General features: G+C 51.1%; 1 protein-coding gene across 8 annotated transcripts in view; it reads left to right on the top strand.

Moving 5' to 3' along the window:
- The first annotated feature begins 1,810 nt into the window (after positions 1-1,810).
- CRTC1 (CREB regulated transcription coactivator 1) overlaps positions 1,811-19,521 on the top strand; it is a 79,242-nt gene continuing 61,531 nt past the window's right edge. For 5 of the 8 annotated variants that reach the window (XM_077859328.1, XM_077859323.1, XM_077859327.1 and 2 more), the window contains exon 1: positions 1,812-1,989. In XM_077859328.1, coding sequence (XP_077715454.1) covers positions 1,864-1,989 — 126 coding nt within the window. In that variant the 5' untranslated portion in view covers positions 1,812-1,863. Of the gene's footprint in view, positions 1,990-19,521 lie in introns of all 8 variants that reach the window. The other 3 variants (XM_077859322.1, XM_077859325.1, XM_077859324.1) reach the window with 1 other exon arrangement.

The raw sequence follows: 19,521 nt of genomic DNA, 5'->3' as shown, positions 1-19,521 counted from the left end.
GGTGTCTCCCTATGATCACCACAAGCAACCCCTCTAGCCATCCCCTCACCCTAGTAAAAACTGCTCTTTTTAAAAACCAATCTTTCAGGACACCTGGGTGGCTCAGTGGTTGAGCATCTGCCTTTGGCTCAGGGTAAATCCCAGGGTCCTGGGATCAAGTCTGGAGTCAGGCTCCCCAGAGGGAGCCTGCTTCCTCTGCCTATGTCTCTGCTTCTCTCTGTGTCTCTCATGAATAAATAAAATCTTTTTTAAAAATTTAAAAATCAAATTTTCGGGATCCCTGGGTGGCTCAGCAGTTTAGCGCCGCCTTCAGCCCAGAGCGTGATCCTGGGGTCCCGGTATCAAGTCCCACGTCAGGTTCCCCGCATGGGAGCCTGTGTCTGTGTCTCTGCCTCTCTCTCTCTCTGTCTCTCATGAATAAATAAATAAATAAAATATTTAAAAAATAAAAATCAATTTTTCTTTTCTCTTTGCTTCTTTCTTTTAAGTGTGGTTTTTGTGCAATTAGAGCTATCGCACATTCCCCTGGCTGCTGCTCTTGGCTCCTACCCTGTCCATGCCTAGAAACCCCTGAAGCCTCCTGAATATAAACCAATATTTGATATTGGTGGTCATGGTCCCTCTGCTTGGGAAGGGAGAGTTAGATGTCAGAACCTTTCTTGTTTCCCTGGTTCACCCTCCTGCCACTGGGAAGACCCTGCTATCCTTCTCACTGTGGGATGTAGTCTAGGTGGGACTTCTGGGCCTTTCCTTTAGCTCCCCATGGCAAACCTATGTTCCTTCAGGATTAAGAGTCCAGGGAGTAGAAACTGGTCGAATGTAAGGTGATAGGGAAAGCAAGATGTTAAAGATGATCCCTGTTTTTTTTTTTTTTTTTAAGATTTTATCCATTTATTCATGAGAGACAGAGAGGAGACAGAGACATAGGCAGAGAGAGAAGCAGGCTCCCTGCGAGGATTCCGATGTGAGACTCGATCCCAGGAGCCTGGGATCACGCCCTGAGCCCAAGGAAGATGCTCAACCACAACCACCCAGGCGGCTCGATGCCTGGGATTTTGGGCTGTGGAGGCTGCTGGCAAGGTTCAGGTCTCAGTTCAAATGCCTCCCTACTTCCCTGACAGTGGTGGCTGGGAGCCTCCCTTCCTATCATCAATATCCTGCCAGTCCATTACTAGTTTTATTTTCCACATCACAATTATCTCCATCAGAAATGTTCTTGGGTCATCTGTTGGTTGCTTATGTTTGTCCCCCCTCCCTAACTGCGCACCCCATCAGGTCAGGGACCACATCTGCTTGCTCACGCCTTTTCCCCAGTGTTTCTGGCACATACTGGCGCTCAATAAATATTCGTTGAATGAATGAATGCATGAATGAGCAACTCCCTGGACTGGTTGGTCTCAAACAGTCCTAGTCCCGGCTCAGCATCGGGGTGCTACCTGTCCTTGTGGGTTGCTGGCCCCATCCTTGTAAACTGGAAGGTTTTGGGTCCGGCAGTCTCCTTGGGGGCTCCGGCGCCCCAGCCTGTCCGCGAACCATGCTTGTCCAACAGCCAGGCGGCCGCTGTCCAGCGGGCCAGGAGTCTACTCACTACGCATGTGCCCAAAACCTACTCTCGCTCCCACCTCCCGCCCCTCGCCTCCCGCCTCCTCTGCTGGACCCAAACGCGCCCCTGAGACGTGCGCATGCGCAGTCGCCCCCGCGCCGCGCGCCGCTCCCGTACGCCTGCGCCGCACTCACGACCACCAACGCGCCTGCGCACTGCCCGCCGCCCGCGGGCCCGGCCGGCGCTTGCGCGGTGGCACTGGCGAGTGGGGGGGGTGAGGAGGTGGAGGAGGAGGAGGAGGAGGAGGCGGCGGCGAGAAGATGGCGACTTCGAACAATCCGCGGAAATTCAGCGAGAAGATCGCGCTGCACAACCAGAAGCAGGCAGAGGAGACAGCGGCCTTCGAGGAGGTCATGAAGGACCTGAGCCTGACGCGGGCCGCGCGGGTAAGGGGGCTGTCCGCGCCGACCCTTCGGGGCCGGGAAGAGAGGGAGGGGGCGCGTGTCCGGCGTGTGCACGGGGCGGGGGGCGCGCGGCGGGGGCGGGGCGCGTGCGGCGGGGCGGGGCTTGGCACAGCCGGAGGGTACAGGTGTCCCTACGCCCCGGACATCGTGGGCGGGAAAGGTGCCCCCACATCACCGGTACCTGAAAGGGTTCAGGTGCCCCCACATCATTGCTACCTGGAGGTGGGGATAGGTGTCACTACATCATTATTATCCGGAGAGGACGGTGGCCTCTACATCATTACTACCTGGAGGGAATAGGTGCCAGCCACCACATCACTGTACCTGAGGAGGGACAGGTGTCTCTATATCCCTTCTACCTGAAGGGGTCACATGCCTCCATATCACTGCTACCTAGGGGAGACAGGATGGCACTGTGAGGTGTATGAACTGGGCGCTGCTTGTAAGCATCATTGTTGCCTGGGGAGGGGGATAGGTGTTTCCATATCGTTGGTACCTGGTGCAGGACAAGTGCCCCCACATCACTGAGATCTGAGGGGAACAGCTGTCCCCACATCATTGCTATCTGAAGGGACAGGTTCTTTCTACATCTTTGTCATCTGTGCCTTCACTCCCTGGGTGTTGGAGGAAGGACAGGTATCCCTATTTGCAGACTTGAGGTGGGATAGGTATTTCTCCCTTTTGGATTATCTGAAGGAAAGTTTTGGTGTCGTCTCCTGTGGGAACCTGGGGGTGGTTAAGAAGGCAGATTGTTCTCCATCCTGGAGTTTGGAGTGGAAACTGCTACCCCTTCCTCAGGTAGCCCATATGGTGGGGACCAGGTGTGCTCCTCCCACTGAGATAAGGGACAGCTGGCCACGGATGGCTCCTGGTCTCTCGGGACCAGGGTGGAGGGACAATTCTTCCTTAAGTTGCTGGGTGTGTTTGGCCTGCAGAGGCAGGCCAGGTTACCTGCTCACCTCACCTGGGAAGCTACTGTTGGCCCCTAGAGGAGTGGGAGGCCTGGCCCTTCTCTGGGCCCAGCTCTCTGGCCACATGACTGCACTGAGGTACCAAGCTTCTCAGGCCTTAGTATCCTGTTTTGTCGAGTGTGTCTGGCAAGTCCTTGTGGGTCAAGGAGGAGAGCACGCTTTGCACAGGTGGCAGTAAGTCTCTGCTGCATTCCTATAGAGTGGTGGGACCCTCCCCCCTGTCCTGCATCTTAAGGCCTCAGGGAGGATTTGGATGGGAGCTGCAGACATGCATATGGCTGGTTTCTGGACTCTGTCTCTGATCTGACTGTTCTAGGCAGACATACCTCTGTGACAAGAGCCTCAGTCTCTAATTCTTCAGGTGCAATTTTCAAGTCAAACTCTTCTAATTACTCACCTGTTTCTCTGTGAGATCACGACCATATAGGCTAGAATGTGTATCTTCATTTCTGTGCGTTTGTTTGCCACATGTTGTTGGGGTGCTCACCATTGACCAGGTACTGCCTGTTCTTGCTCTAGCAGCTCATGTTTTTGCTTAGCATGTAGAGAAGGAGATGGTTGGTGATTGAATGAATGAAAGCAAGCAAAGCAAGCAAGTGAGCATGTACCTTGAGTGTTCCTATAAGTCAGGGCTTCTGAGGGCAGGAATGTCCACTTTATCTTGCCTCATGCAGAAGGTGTATGTAGTGTAACAGGAAGAAGGGGGTCATATTAGGTTGATGGCTGTCATCACGACTGGAGGTCTGGTTTCTGCATTGAGGTTGGAAATGTATTATTGTATTTAAAAAGATTTCTTTAAAATAACAGCTTTATTGAGATATAGTTTGTGTAACATATAATTCACCTGTTGAAAGTGTAAAAGCCAGTGGATTTTAGTATATTTACAGGGTTGTGCAACCATCGCTAGTGTCTAATTCCAGAACACTTTAATCACCCTCAAAAGAAATCCCATCCTCATGGGCAGTCACTCCCATTCTGCCCTCCCCTGGCCCATGGCAGCCACCAGTCTGCTTTCTGTGTCTATGGATTTACCTATTTTGCACGTTTCGTATACATGGGATCGTACAACATGTGACCTTTCGTGTCTGGCTTCTTTCACTCAGCATAATATTTTCAAGTTTCATCCACATTAGCATGTATCTAAGAATTTCATTGCCCTTTTTTTTTAAGATTTTATTTATTTATTCATAAGAGAGAGAAGCAGAGACACAGGCAGAGGGAGAAGCAGGTTCCATGCAGGGAGCCTGATGTGGGACTCGATCCCGGGTCTCCAGGATTATGCCCTGGGCGGAAGACAGGCACTAAACTGCTGAGCCACCCAGGGATCCCCATTTCATTGCTTTTATTTTATTTTTTTTTTCATTGCTTTTAATAGCCAAATAATACTCCATTGAATGCGTGGAGCACATTTGCTTATATGTCATCTATTGATGGAGTTAGAAAAGACTTGTAAAATATGCAGACAGTCATTCTCTCAGTCCTGGTAACCATTCTCTGTTTCCTTCCTCCCTCTCTGTTACCTTCCTTTATACTGGGAGTTGGGCGTGACCCTGGGCGGAGGTGAGCTTACACTGGGTCTCATGAGACAGAGCAGTGTTCCGTATGGGGGGCGATTCTGTCCTGCAGGGACATTGGGCAATGTCTGGAGACATTTTGGTTGTTTCGTCTGGGGGAGGGGGTGCTACTGGCATCTAGTGGGTAGAGAGCAGGGATGCTGCTCAACACCTCACGATTCATGGATGGCCCCCACCACAGAGAGTGATGCGGTCCTAAACGTCAGCAGTGCTGAGGCTAAAAACCCTTCAGTCTGGAGGAGATGTTGAGTGGGCAGGGGTACAAGCTTTGTACCTGGGCAGATAAGAGTTCAGAGCTCTGCACCCACTTGTATGGCTGTGGCATCTTGGATGGGCTGGTAGCTTTTCCCACACCTGGGACCAGGTTGAGCAAGCTCTTTACAGGCCTGTTTGGCTGTTGCATGTGATGAGTGGCACATCTGCAGTGCCTGGTGCAGGTGCAGGTGAGCGAACCCACTTGATGCAGGCTCCCTTTCTGCCCTCCTGTGGCTGCAGCCTTCCCCTGTAATATATGCCAAAGTTTTACCTATACCTGTGAACAGGTGGGATGTGCTTCGTCTCATGAATTCTTTAGGGTAGCATACCTACTCTTGGAATGAGTAGAGCCTTAATTCATGCTCTCATGTGTCAGTCTGCAGTTCTTGGTGGTGATAGGCATGCCATTACTGTGTGAAAGCCAGCAATCATTCAGCCTGATGCATAAATCCATGCTGTGATCTTACCCAGGGGCAGGGACCCTAAGCACTAGGTTAGGTGTGGACATGAGGTGTGATGTCAGAGAGACCACTTTCAAGTTGCAGGGAAGAGGAGTGGCTATATGGATATTCCTTCTTGTCTTGAGACTTGGGAGAGCCCAAGATGCCGGGAGAGCTGTGGTGCTCTGCTGTGTGACTTTGGGCAGTTGTCTTAACCTCTCTGGGCCTCAGAATCCTGACCTCTGAGCTTGGGGCAGCACATTTCAGGGACTGTCCAGGGACTACGTTGGGTGCTGGAGAAACAGCATCTGAGGCATGTGAGGGCCACAGTCTTGGGGAGCTGGTGAAGTTTTAGTGGGGACAGGTGAATTGCTGCAAATGAACAACACAGATGTTCTCAGAGGGATGCAACAGTGATGTGTTGGGAGTGGCCAGGGTGGGAAGCTGGTACTCTAACAATGAGAGGCAGCCCCACTCCCTCTCACTGGGGAAGAGTGCCCCAGGTGAGGGACAGGCAGGCACAGAGGCCCTGAAGTGGGAAAGGCTTGGCAAGGTTGAGGCTACATCAGAAGACAGTGAGGCTGGCCTGTAGAGAAGCAAGAATTGGAGTGAGGTTGGAGTGACTTGGCGAGCCTGGATTTCACCGAGGGAGGAGCCCTGCAGAGGTTTGTGATGGCGAATGGCCTCCTCCTTTGCTTTATTGAGGTACGATTCCGAATACATTCAATCTCCTCCTTGAAGTATACCATTCGGTGGTTTTTAGCACGTTCACAGAGTTGTGTGACCATCAGCAGTCAACTTTGGAATGTTTCCGTCTCCAAAAGGAAGCCCTACGCCTCCTCCCCCAGCCCCTGGCACCCACTAATCTGCCTTCTGTCTCTATGGATTTGTCCATTCTGGACATTTCATATACATGGAATCATGAAACATGTGGTCCTTCATGTCTGGCTTCTCTCCCTCAGCACGATGTGTTCAAGGTTCATCCACATTGTAGTGTATGTCAGTGCTTCGTTCTTTTTTTTAATTGTGGTGTTATATATATGTATAAAATATTTATAAAAATATATGAACAAATATATGTATCAGAAGATTCACCACCTTCACCATTTTTTAAGTGGGCAGTTTCGTGGCATTAGGTACATTCACAGTGTTGGGCATGTGTGTCATTTCTTTTTTAAGGCTGAATAATACTCCATTTTGTGGCCCTGCCACATTCCATATATCCATCCATCAGTAGACATTTGGGTTGTTTCCACCTTATGGCCACTGTATCACTGCCATGGACGTTTGCACCCAGGAGCTTGTGTGGGTGCAGGTCTTCTTCTCCCTTGAGTATATACCGAGGAACGGAGGTCACGTGATAGGTGCCAGATCATAGAGTGACTGTCCATTTAACCATCTTAGGACTCTTCCTGTCTCACAAAGATGGTTGTGAGCTGAACAGGCAAGGAGGTAAGAGGGGAAGCAGGCAGACAGTGCAAGGCTGCTGTGGCACCTAGGTTTGGGATTGAGGAGAGGTGGCCAGAGCAGAGAGATCTCTGTGGCAGTGACCAGGATTACTGGCTTTTGTGATATTTTGGCAGCAGTCTTGCCCGGATGTGCAGGTAGATCTCATGTAGGGGAGTGAGGGGAAGGAATGGGGTGTGTCACCTGCCTGCCAGGGACTCGGGATGCAGCAGGCTCTGCGTGTGACTGATCGCTCAGCATCCCGGGGAGCACCACTTGGGCCAGAAAAAGCCCACACGCTAAGCAAAGCAGTCCAGTCTGTGGTGGCCCAGCCAGGGCTGCCAGTTATGGCTGAGCCGAAGAAGGGTGTTCTCCTGGCCCTGCCCTGTTACGGGGGTGGCTTTGCACAGGCTGGAGGAAAACGGGTCCCTGGGCGGCAGGCATAGCGCAGTGGTGGCTCGGGTTAGCTGAGCGTGAAGGCCGCCCCCAGTCCTGGCCCCAGTCCTGGCTTTGGCACTGTTTGCCTCTGTGCCGGCTGCTTCAAGTGTCTGGTGCCATCTGCAGCCTCAACACACACGCATGCAGGACTCCCCGAGCTGCTCTGTTTGAGAGGAGGGAGTGAGCCATCTCCCGCCCCCAGAAAGCCCCAACAGGCTCAGTGCTCTCCAGGTTGTGAGCTGCACACTGTGTATTGGGTTGAACAGGATAGGGGCCTCTAGAAAGATTTGCCCTCGTTCTCACCCCCACAACCTGTGGCCGTGACCTTATTTGGAAGAAATGTCTCTGTCAATGAAATAAGAGTAGGATCTTAAGATGAGATCATCCTGGATTTGGGGTGGTCCTAACTCTTGTGATTGACGTTCTCATAAAAAAGAGAACATGCAGACGCACACAGGAGAAGGCCATATGATGACAGAGGCTGAGACTGGCGTGATGCTCCCATGAGCCAAGGATGCTGGGAGCCCCCAGAAGCTGGAAGAGACCAAGAAGATCCTCCCCTAGAGCCTCTGGAAGGAATGTGGCTCTGCCCACCCTTGGATTTCCAAAGTCTGGTCTCCAGAACTGTGAGGGAATAAAGTCCTGTCATTTTACACTTCTCACTTTGTGGTCCTTTGTGATGGTGGCTCCAGGTCGCTCTCCCCATAGGCTAAGGCAGAATCTGGGTGCCTTGTTGAAACCACCTCGGGACAGTGGGCCTGGGAGTTGTCTGCAGATGCACACATCTGGACATCTCTGGCCTGCTCATACAGGTCGTGCGGCCTTCACCATTGAGGCATAGAGTGGACCCTTGATTCATCCATTGTCAGGGCCTGGGGATCCTCACTCTGTTGCTGGTACGAGCCAATGGTGAATAAGCCAGGGGGATAATAGTAGGAGCAAGGCCCAGGGGCAAGATGAGAGTTTAATCCTAAGGCAGTGGGTCAAGTTTGCTCTTCTTGAGCTCAGCCCTGCTTAGAGAGGAGCTGTCGTCTTCTCCACCATATAGATAGGAAACTGAGGCCCAGAGTGGTATCCTAGCTTAGAAGAGGTAGAGTTGGTGCTCAACCCTGGGACAATCACACACAACGTGTCCGAAACAAGGAATTAAAATCACAGACTAGAACCTCTGTTGCTTGCCAGAGCACGTTTAGTGCCACTTGGGCCTTGATTTCTCTGAGATGTGATTGTTTCTGCAGCTAAGCATGTTGGAAGATGTTCCTCCTGTGAGTTGGACCCGAGGAGACATATTTCTTGCCATTGAATATTGTTGTCACAGAGGTGGTAGCTGAGGGGTGCAATATATGCACCTTTGTTTGTGACTCATGGCTTTTCTCTCTGTGAAAGTCACTGCCTAGGTCAGGTTGGGTGCTCCATTCCACAGCCTGCAAGGGACAAGCTTCTAAGCTCTCATTTGGAAGGACACTTCATGGGAGCCCCAGCCCTGTTCCCAGTCTTTCCATGCATGCTTCCCACAGGTGACTGTTGAGTGTCTCCCACCAGCCTGAGGTCCTGTGCAGAGATCCCCTCCTTAAGCTCACACCCAGGCCCATGCACACTACAGGTCCAGGAAGCCCTCCTGGATTCCCCAGAGCAGGGGGCCCTACCTCTGTACGCCCTGACCACCTGCCATCACTCTAGAGAATCAATATGCTTGGGAGTTCCTTTCCTGAGCATGTGCCTATGAAATGAAAACGGGCTCAAGCAGACACTTGCTGGGCACGGTGGGGGGTGTCACTGGCTGAGGGACAGCACCTTCTCACTTCCTTGACTCTGACCCATAGTTAGAAATTAGTGTTTGTATGGCATCCCAGCACCCAACAACAAACATATAATCGAAATAACTTTTCTCTAACAGTCTTACCCCAACTGTGTGTGTGGAAAATTGATAAAATCAGTTCCTTCTATTTAATGTGGAATGCCATTTGTAAATAAAGTTTTATTAGAACATGGTTATGCCTGTTCATTTATGTCTTATATATGGCTAAGTTTAGTCATTTCGACCGAGACCACGTGGTCTACAGAGGCAAAAATATTTACCATCTGGAGCCTTGTAGAAGTAGTTTGCGGGTCCCAGGACAATGGATCTTACCCACAGTTTGAGACCTAATTTAGAGCAACAGGGAAGGTTGGAAGATGGTAGGTGGTGGTTCTGTCACTTTGAGGGCCTCTAAACTACCTGTGAGTTAAAGGATGAAGACTTTTGGGCTCCTCTTCAGATTCTGCTTCTGCAGATCCAGGTGGGTGCCTGAGTGAGGACCTGAAGACCTGGTCAACACAGGCCTTGCTGAGAGTCCTGTGCACTGCCGTCACCAGAGCTGTGCCATGCAGAGGGAGAGGGTCAGCCTCAGTCAGGGGTGTGAACCAGCTGTCTGGCCCTCGGTTGGTGGTATCTGTGGGTCCATAGAGCCAAGGAAGTGTTCCACTGTCACTGTTCCTAAAGCTGGCCTGGGGGACTGTGCAAGGTAATTAGATTTCTCTGGGTCAGAGCTGGGCCATCACAGGCACTGTGGAAGGCTACGTGTCAGCCCTTTCCTGCTGCTTTCTGTGCTGGGGGTTTCTGGGTTTAGCTCAGGGGTCTGGGGCTCCCCCTGGTACTACTTTGTGATATGAGGCAAAGGTACCTCAGGGGTCAGGATTAAGAGTCCTTGATGTTAGGGATTTCTTTCTAAATTGGACCCTCTGGGAGCACCTGGGTGGCTCAGCGGTTGAGCATCTGCCTTTGACTCAGGTCGTGATCCTGGGGTCCTGTGATAGAGTCCCGCATCAGGCTCCCTGCAGGGAGCCTGCTTCTCTCTTTGCCTATGTCTTTGCTTCTCGCTTTCTGTGTCTCATGAATAAATAAATAAGTAAGCCCCTCTGAGAAATGGCATGCTGATATTGGGCATGAAATCTAGTCTGGGGAGAGATTGGCCTGAGCACAGTGCCAGGGAAGCATCAGAGATAGATGGCGCAGGATACTCACCCCTGCCAATTCTGCCTCCAGGGGCATTTGGCAACATCTGGGGACATTTTTGGTTGTCTTGACTTGGGATGAGAGGATGCTATTGGCATCTGGTGGGTGGAGTCTGGGGATGCTGCTCAGCACACTGCAGTGCCCTGCAGTGCCTGGACAGCCCCAACCTGGAGAATGATCCAGCCCCAGGTGTCTGTGGTCCTCAGGTTGAGCAGCCATGCCTTTGCAGCCCTCAATGTGTCTGGATTGTGCAGGTGCAGAAGGGTGGGGTGGAGGCCCTGGTTCCATGAGATACTAGCATCAAGCCTAGTGACAGGTAATAACACCCCTGGGCACCTGATGGTGTATTCCCCAGCTGATAGTTTATAGAGGGGGAGACTGAGGCTTAGAGAAAGTCACAGAGCATTAAAGACAGGTGAGTTGGTATTTGACCTGTGTTGGACTAACCCAGTCTCTGGTACCTTTTCTGTCTTCTCATGCTGTTCTGGGAGTTTTCCAGCTGGTCAGGGGTGAGCAGAGCCTTCCAGGCTCTTGAAACCCTGTGCTTGAGGAGTGTAGACTGCATGGACAGAGCAGCGGATTGTGGAGGGCCCTGGGCCAGACCCTGGCTGTGGGCCATGGGGAGCCATGGAAGGTTCCAGCAGGATGGCAACATGAGTGACACGAAGATGCAGGGAGTGGCAAAATCTAGACTTGCTAGAGCCCATGTGCAGTAACCCATGAAAAAACCTGTTGCTTCTCCTGCTGCACAGATGAGAAGCTGGTGGGAGAGGTGCTTGGCTCACCGTATGGAGGGGCTGGGTTTGATCCCGTGTTTGAATTGGGTCTCATGTTTTTCTTTCCTTTTTTTTTTTTTTTCATGTTTTTCTTAATGCAAGCATAGAGGACCTTGTTGTAGGCTGAACTTCAGTCAGTGTCCATCACTTGAGGATCATGGGGGTTGTCCCAGATTTTTTTGCAAACCAGACATTCATTAGATTTGTCCCTTTGCATGCATAGCACCCACATGTGTCATTTTGCCCCACAGCGGGGAGAGGGCATGTAGCAGCTTGGGCTGGGCCATGGTGAGGACAAAAGGAGTGCTGATTTGGGACGTTCTGAGGGTAATAATGTCAGAGTTAATCAGGAGGTGAGAGGAAGGAGGGCAAGATGGGAGCTCCCTGGCTGCGATGGGGGAACCAGAGAGAAAGGGGCAAGGGTAGGAGAGTCCCACTTTGCCTTGGAGCTCATGGGATGGAATGGCCCCCTGTTTCTGGCTGGAGTGTCTCTGACCCCCTCCCCTTCCTCCTGCTACCACATCCAGCCTGACCCCAGGGCAGAGGTGGGTACCTTGCCCTGGCTGGGTGTGGCTGTGGTGCTGCTGGCCGGATGGGGGTCCAGGTGCGCAAACAAGGAAGCCACTGCCTGCCTCACAAGCCAAGGACATGGAGAGAGTCAATATTTATTATTTGCCAAATGGAAACGGAGTATAGAAACTGTGGGGGGATTCTGTAGAACCTGGTGCCTGGCCCAGGGCCATTGCTGCTGGGCTTTTTGCTTCCTCCATGGGTGAGTTTGCACCCTCCCTGGGTGAGTTTAAACCTGGGTGTGCTTTCTCTGTGCTCTGCTCCCTCGCTGTGAACCAGGGGTTACAGTGGCCTCTGGTCCGACTGTGGTCAGATTTAGGTTAATGCATGTAGCACTTCCAGAATGGAGCCAGCACATAGATGCTCACTGCGTGGTCACTGATGCTAAGATTCTGGAGGTGTGTGCACAGTGAACACATGGTGGCGCTCAGTGGGCACTCTTCAGATGGCAGGCATTTAGCAGGCACACTGTGTGTACTTAGCAGGTGCTCAGCAGCACTTGGCAGCAAGCACACAGTGGACTGTTGGTGGGCACATGGCAGACATTCAGCAGGCATTTAGCTCAAGTACAGTATGTACTTAGCAAGCATTCAGCAGGCACACAGTGTACGTATTCAGCAAGCATTCAGCAGGAATTCAGCAAGCACACACAATATACTCAAGAGGCACGTAGTGGGCATTTAGCAGGTGCTAAGCAGACACTGGACTGTGAAATCCCTGAGGGCAGGTTCATTCTGGAATTGGCTAGATGCAAGTGTCCTTTAACAGGGCCAGTTTCCCACCACACAGCCAGGCTTCCCCCCGTCTTATGTAGCAGGAGTATGTTCCTATTCTCAATCTGGGAACATGTATGAGGTGCTGAGGGGGCATGGAGCAATGTGGGTAGCGTGGTGGTCTTCCTGGAACTTCAGTTTGGGAGAAAGTTTGAGTGTCAACCAGGTATGATGTGTTATGGAATGGACTGCAGACCCATGTGGTCTTGGGTCCAGTGGGCCTGGGGCAGTGTGGTGCCCTGGGAGAGAGTGTAAAAAAAGCATCAGGATGGCACAGTGGGATCTCTGTGCAGTGGCTACTGTTTGGACTGGAAAGTCCATTCCTTTAGTCAGTATTTATTGAGCACCTGCCTGGTGCTGTGTCCTGGGGATGCTTTGCAGAACAAGTCACAAGAAACAGTGGCCAGCTGGTCCCCAGGCCTGAGGTCATGGGTCTAAGAGAGTGAAAGGGGTGGGGACCCTTTGGGGGAGGTGATGTTTGAGCTGAGCCCAGGGGATGAGGATGAGCCATGGGGATGGAGAGCATGAAGCCTTTCAGTGAATGATAACTCGTGGGCCCTGGTCAGTGGTCAGGGTCTGGTAGTGGGCTGCTCTGGGAAGATTTTAAGCTGGGCTATGATGTGAGATGTTGATCTAGCAAAGATCCCTCTGGCTGCCATATGGGAGTTGCAGGGACCTGAGAGGAGGCTGGGGCAGATGCCTCCCCTCCTTCCCCCTCGCCCAAGATCATTATAGACCAACACTTGCTGACTTGGGAGATTTTTTTTTTTTTAAATCCAAGAATCAGGAATCTGATTCCCCAGGAAGGTGATGGGGGAGTGGGTGTATATTAAATAGCTTCGACTCTGTGCTCCGGTGGCTCCTGGACTGAGGAAAGGTATTTTTGCAGCAGAGACCTAGAGTCCTAACTTCATATGTGAAATTTCTCTTTATCTGTTGTCCCAGCCTGATACCCCAGTGGTTATGGGGTTTTCACCCCAAAGCTGGGGTATGGCGTTTTGTCCAGAGGAGTAAGTCTCTGCATTGAAGGGCAGATTTCCTCAGTTAGCTGTTTAGTGGACCAGCACCCATTCCCAGCTGCACCCTCAAGAGTTCCATGGTCTCTTCACTTCCTAGGCTTCACTGTCCAGCAGTGGAGTCCCCTGAGAACTTTTTGCAATCTGCCTTCCCTGCCTGCTAGGCTTGTAGGGAACCTCTCTGCCACGCTTTTTTTTTTTTTTTAATTAAAAACAAAAGAAATTATTTATGTTTCAAAACTTCAGTGAAAATTGAAAACAAAACCCAAAGCATTTCCCATTTCTTCTGTGCATATGACACAGCTCACCTGGGCACAGAGGGCGGGTGGGTGCATGCCAGCTGGTCATTTGCCTGGAAATCTCTGGCAGGAAGTGTCGGCCCAGGCAGGCAGAGTGCCCGGGGCTGGCTCTGTGGAGCCAGCCAGTCCATTGGGGGGGGGGGGGGGGCTGGATGGCTGGGGGCACGGGGCGGCAGAGCACATATCACAAGGGAGTCTCTGTGTCCCCTCCTAGCCTGGCTACAAAGCCTTTCTCGGTAAGTTCAGTGTTTCTCAAGTAACTGAAGAGACAGGCTCCTGTGGCTCTCTTTCACGGGTCCTTTTGCACCTGTGAGCCTCGTGCTTTCTCAGTCCCTCTGTCCTCCCAGGCAGGCGGGGTTTGATAGCTGTAATTAGGATGGGAGCGGCTCATTAAACCATCACAGAATCAATGCACAGCCCGGGGAGTGATTTGTAGGCCCAGCAGCCTCAGTCTTTGCCTGCAGGTGGCAAGGAGACGCTAATTCCCTCACCGCTGGCTCTGCACAGGCAGAGGGAAGAGCCCTGAGGGTCCATAGCAGCGCCCTACTGGGCGCCTCTTGTGCCCAGAGCCTGCCCACAGCCCCCTCTGTCACCCCGGCAAGACTAGCCAGACTCCCTCTGGCTCAAGCCCCGCCTCTGCTGGCTTCCCTCAAATGACTCCATGTCTCAGTGGCTCAGTTTCCCATCTGTAGAGTTGTACAGCTTAGGACATGCCCACCCTAAGTGCTTTGCTCCATGCCTCCCCAGCATCAGGGTGCCTTTATGGGGCAGCTGTGAGGGCAGGGTCTTACCCTTTGGACCCATATGCTGGGGCTTGACATGTGACCAATGCTATGACATGGCTTATGAACCATTTGCTTGGTTTTATTTGGTGGGCAGTGGGTATATTCATTTCTCTTCAGGTTTTTATAAAGATTTTATTTATTTGAGAGAGTGTGAGAGAGAGTGAGTGCATGTGTGTGTGTGCTGGTGCTCTTGAGCATAGGGGAGGGGGTGAGGGAGAGGAAAAAGCAGACTCCTTGCTGAACAGGGAGCCTGACATGGGACCCTGGGATCATGACCTGAGCTGAAGGCAGATGCTTAATTGACTGAGCCACCCAGGTGCCCCCTTAACTTTTTCTTTTGATAGTTTTAGATTTCAGCAAGGAGTATAGACCGTTCATTTCCCTACCTTTTCACCACCTGACTCTGTGAACATGTCATGTGACCAGGGTGGGACGGTCCAACTGGGGCAAGCATTGTCAGCACACTTCTATTGACTAGATAGACCCGGACTGTGTTTGGATTTCCCCCAGATGTCCCTGATGGACTTTTTTCTGATCCAAGTTCCTGTCCAGCTTCCGTGTCGTATTTGGTCATCATGTCTCCTTGGTCTCCAACCCATGACCATTGCTCAGGGTTTCTGTGTCTTCCATGACATTCAGCCTCTTGATGAGAAGGGCTCAATCTTTTTGTTGCTCAGGGTGGTTTGTCTGATGTTTTCTTGCAATTGAGCTGGGGTGATGTGTTTTGGGCAGGAATCCCACAGTGCTGATTTTCTTTTTATATTTTTCCTTTCTTCAAATTGTGGTAAAACATACATAAAATTTACCATCTTACTCATTTTTAAATGTGTGGTTCAGGGCGCCTGGGAAGCACCGTTGTTTAAGCATCCATTTCTTGATTTCGACTCAGGTCATGATGTCAGGGTCCTGAGATCGAGCCCTGTGTGGGTTCTGTGCTCAATGCAGAGTCACCTTGGGATTCTCTCTCTCCCTCTGCCCAACCCTCCTACCCCTGCTCATGCATGTGCACTGTCTCTCTCTCACTCTCAAGTAAATACGTCTTTGAAAAAAAATAAATGTGGCTCATGGGTGTTAAGCACATTCAATTGTGGTGCTACCATCTCCACTGTCCATCTTCAGAACTTTTTTTCTTCCTACAAAACTGAAACTCTGTCCTCATTAAGCACTAACTCCCCATCCCCTCTCCCCCTGCTTCTGGTGCCCACTCTTCTATTTTTCTGTCTCTATGAATCTGACCATTCCTATGAATGGACTTGTGGTATTTGTCTTTTTTTTTAAGCCCCCCCCCCTTTTTTATTTGACATAGAGCATGCGCATGCTCACAAGCAGGGGGAATAGGAGAGGGTGAAGCAGGCTCCCCGCTGAGCAAGGAGCCCAGTGTGGGGCTTGATCCCAGACCTCCTGGGATCATGACCTGAGCCACTGAGGCACCCCGGTATTTGTCTTTTTGTAACTGGGTTGTTTCACTCAGCAGAACATCTTCAGTGTTGCAGTGCGTCTCTATGTTGTAGTGTGTTAGAATTTCTTTTCAAGGTTGAGAAATATTCCATCTTATGTATACGTCACATTTTATCCATTCCTCTCTCAGTGGGCACTAGGGTTTCTTCCACCTTTTGGCTCTTGAGAAGAATCCCGCTGTGAACATGGGTGTACATATCCCTGCTACCATTTTGGGGGCATATACGCAGATGTGTGATTGCTGGATCATATGGTAATTTTCGGTTTAATTTTTCGAGGAACTGTGAGACTGTGTTCCACAGTGGCTGCACCATTTCACATTCCCACCAGTGATGCACAAGTTTCCAGTTTCTCCATATCCTCACTGATACTTGTCCTTCTATGGTGTTTTTTTTTCTTTCTTTTTTTTTTTTTTAAATTATATCCTTGTGGGTGTGAGGTGGCTCTCGTTGTTTTGATGTGCATTTCCTTAATGATGAGTGATGTTGAGCATCTTTTTATGTGCATATTGGCCATTTGTAGATCTTATTTGGGGAAATGTGTACACGAGTCTTTGCCTGTTTTTGAATTTATTTTTTGTTGTTGGGTTGTAGGAGTTCTAGATACACTCTGGACATCAATCCCTTATCCAGTATATGATTTGCAAATGTTTTCTCGCGTTCCTTGAGAACGGGGCGTTTACACTATGTCTCTTGTGTCCTTTGTTGCACAAATGTTTTTAATTTTGATAAAATCCAATTTATATATTTTCTCTTTTGTTGAGTGTGCTTTTGGTTTTATGGCCAAGAAGTCATTGCCAAATCTAATATTATTAAGCTTTTCCTCTGTTTCCTTCTGAGTTTTATGGTTTTAGCTTTCAGTCTTTGATCCTTGTTGATTTTTATATATGGAATAAGGTGTTGGTCCAACTTTATTCATTGCATGTGGAGATCCAGTTTTCCCAGCACCTCGTTGAAAAGCCTGTCCTTTATCTGTTGAATGGTCTTGGCACCCTTGTCAAAAATCATTTGACAGTGTATGTAAGAGTTTATTTCTGGGCTTTCTCTTCCATTGGTTTCTATGTTTCTTTGCCAATACCATACTGTCTTTGTTACTGTAGCTTTGTAGTGAGTTTAGAAATCAGGAAGTGTGAGTCTGCCAAATTTCTTCTTCTTTTTAAAGATTGTCTTGGCTCTTTGGGGTCCTTTGAGATTTTATATGAATTTTATGTTAGATTTTTCTATTTCTGCAAAAATCATTCTTGGGATTTTGATAGCGATTGCACTGACCCTGTAGATTGCTTGGGGCAGAATTGCCATCTTAACAATATGAAGTCTTGCTCTCCTTCTCCCAGCTGGGTGACCCTGGGCAAGCATATACCTGGGTCTTGTCAGGTTCCCAATGGCCACTCCTCAGATACACTTTGGGTGGGAGTCAACTCTGTCAGTGCATGAACAAGCCTTTAGGACTGTACCTGCACAAGTTGGTGCTAATGGTGGAAGTTGTGTCTGCTGACTACCTTGAGGAGCTACTAACTTCGAGGAGAAAAGAGGCTATGGGAGGGTGGGGCCAAGCTGGGAGGGCTGCCTGGAAGAGGAGAGTTCTGTGGTGAGACAGGAGAGGGTAGAGAGAAATGTTTTTGGGAAGAAGAGGAATGATGTGTACGGAGGCACAGAAGCTTGGAGGGGGATTGTCTGATACATGACTGTGATGTAAGGTGAATCTGGGTAGGGGAACAAGTGGTGAGAGAAGAGAGCGATGGGTGGGAGTCAGATCTGGAGGGGCCCCAAGAGCAAGGTGGGGAGCTTGGACACAATCCAGAAGCTAGCCAATGTGGTAGGGAAAGGGAGACCCAGGATTAGCTTTGGATTTTAGGGAGAACTTGAGAAAAGATTGGTTGGGGGGGTAGCAAGAGACCAGGTGTAGGAGGCATGGAGTCCTGGAGAGCTCAGGAGCTGTGAGAGGTACTTGCCAGGCCGGTGAGGGTGAGGGGGACACAGGCTGCAGCACAGGAAGATCATGGTGCCATCTGCGAGGGCCAGGAGGAGCAGGAGTGTAGAATGGAAAATTTGGGAGGACGCGAGCCTGGTCTAGGGGCTGGTGGGTTAGAGGAGGTTCCTCTGAGCATTTGGAGGGTGTTCTGAGGTCAGGGCTAGGTGGCACTCAGGAGTTGATGGCTGACACTGAGGAGTGGCACATGAGGTACCTGAAGGCCTGAGCCCTCACAGAGTCATGTTTGAAGGAGTTGGGAGGGGACCACGAAGCAGAGGCTAGAGGAGGTACCATGGGATGAGGGGCAGGAGGGGGTTCCCTTGTGAGGGTGGCCATGGGTGCTGGGCTCCTCCAGTCAACAGATGTGTGACTGGTACCTCCAGTCAACAGATGTGTGACTGGTACCTGTCCTGAGCCTGCTGGAGCTGGAGGTGTGCAGGGGCTGTAGCTGCTTCTGGAGCAGCAGCAGGTGCCAGGTGGGGCCTGGGGGCAACCACAGTGAGAACAGTAGTACCCTGAGTGCGGTTGCCTCTGGGGTGGGAGAAGGTACACCTTCCAGGGCACAGCAGCTGCAGAGGCTTGGTGTGGGGGACATGTGCTTGAGAAGCCAGGCCCAAGGGGACGGGATCCTGGGAGCGCCCCAGTTTGGCCTCATGTCCCCACGGGCACATTGGACTTCATCCTGAGGGTGGCGATGGGAACCCTGCAGTGGGGGGCACACCTGTTGGTTCAGGAGACAGGTAGGGTGCTGGGAAGCGAGGACAGCTGTGACACCTTTCATAATCATCTAGTAGCCATGTGATCTATGCTGGCGTCAGGATGTGAAGGAAGGAGACATCAGGAGGGAGGATGTCCAGCATCCACGTGGGGGCGAAAGAGGGAGAAACAGTGTCTGGTGGGGGGCTGTGTCCATGAGAGGCTCTGGACAGGAATTGGAGTGAGCTGTTGTGCCTGTGCACACCCTCCTGGGGACCCTTTGGGAAGCTGTAAGTACATCCAGGGGTGCTACCTGGGAGCACTTTGCCTCCAGGAGAGGTGCCTCTAGGTTTTTCTTGCCCTGGGCAGTCTTCCTTTGTTCTGGCAGTGGCTAACCATCCATATGTCTCATTGGGCCCCATCTTGGAAGACACTGGGGTTGGGGGTCCCATCTGCTCTGTGTTCCATCTACCAAAAACGAACCATCACTCCCACATTACCTGCCCCATACTGGCCCCTCAATCTACCTCCTCCTGGCACAGAAGACACTGTGCAAGAGAAGGTGGCTTGGGTCACTTTGGCTTAAATCTTTCCAGTGGATTCTCATCATACTTAGAGTGAGGCCCTGAACCCTCCCCCCACCCCACCTCCTTGCTTACTGGTGGGCGGCCTGGCCCCCTTGTCACCTCCATGATGGTCCTCCTCCCATCATGGTCATTCTGACCCCAGGGCCTTTGCACTCGCTGGGCCTCCTGCCTAGAATCCTCTTCCCAGCTCCAATGTCACCTCTTTGGCCACCTGCCTGTTTCCCCCGCTCCCCTCCCTCCCATTTCCTGCTTGTTTTCAGCACAAACCCTCTTACTCGGAAATCCTCAACCTCCTTCCTTTTCCACTGGTCTTTCTGTCCAGAGCGCACCAGGACCTGTTTGTGACTTGTGCTTAGGGGCAAGCTCGTGAACTGGTAGAGCTTGTCCCCAGCTAGCATGGGCCTGCTGGCTTCCTCTGCCAGCCTCCTTTCCAGGAGCCTTGGGTAACGGATTCCCTTTGTTTC

This window comes from Canis aureus, chromosome 19, assembly GCF_053574225.1.
Source record: "Canis aureus isolate CA01 chromosome 19, VMU_Caureus_v.1.0, whole genome shotgun sequence".
Classification (NCBI taxonomy): Eukaryota; Metazoa; Chordata; class Mammalia; order Carnivora; family Canidae; genus Canis; species Canis aureus.
The sequence above is the reverse complement of the archived record's forward strand: the minus strand, read 5'-3'. Positions and strand labels throughout refer to the sequence as shown.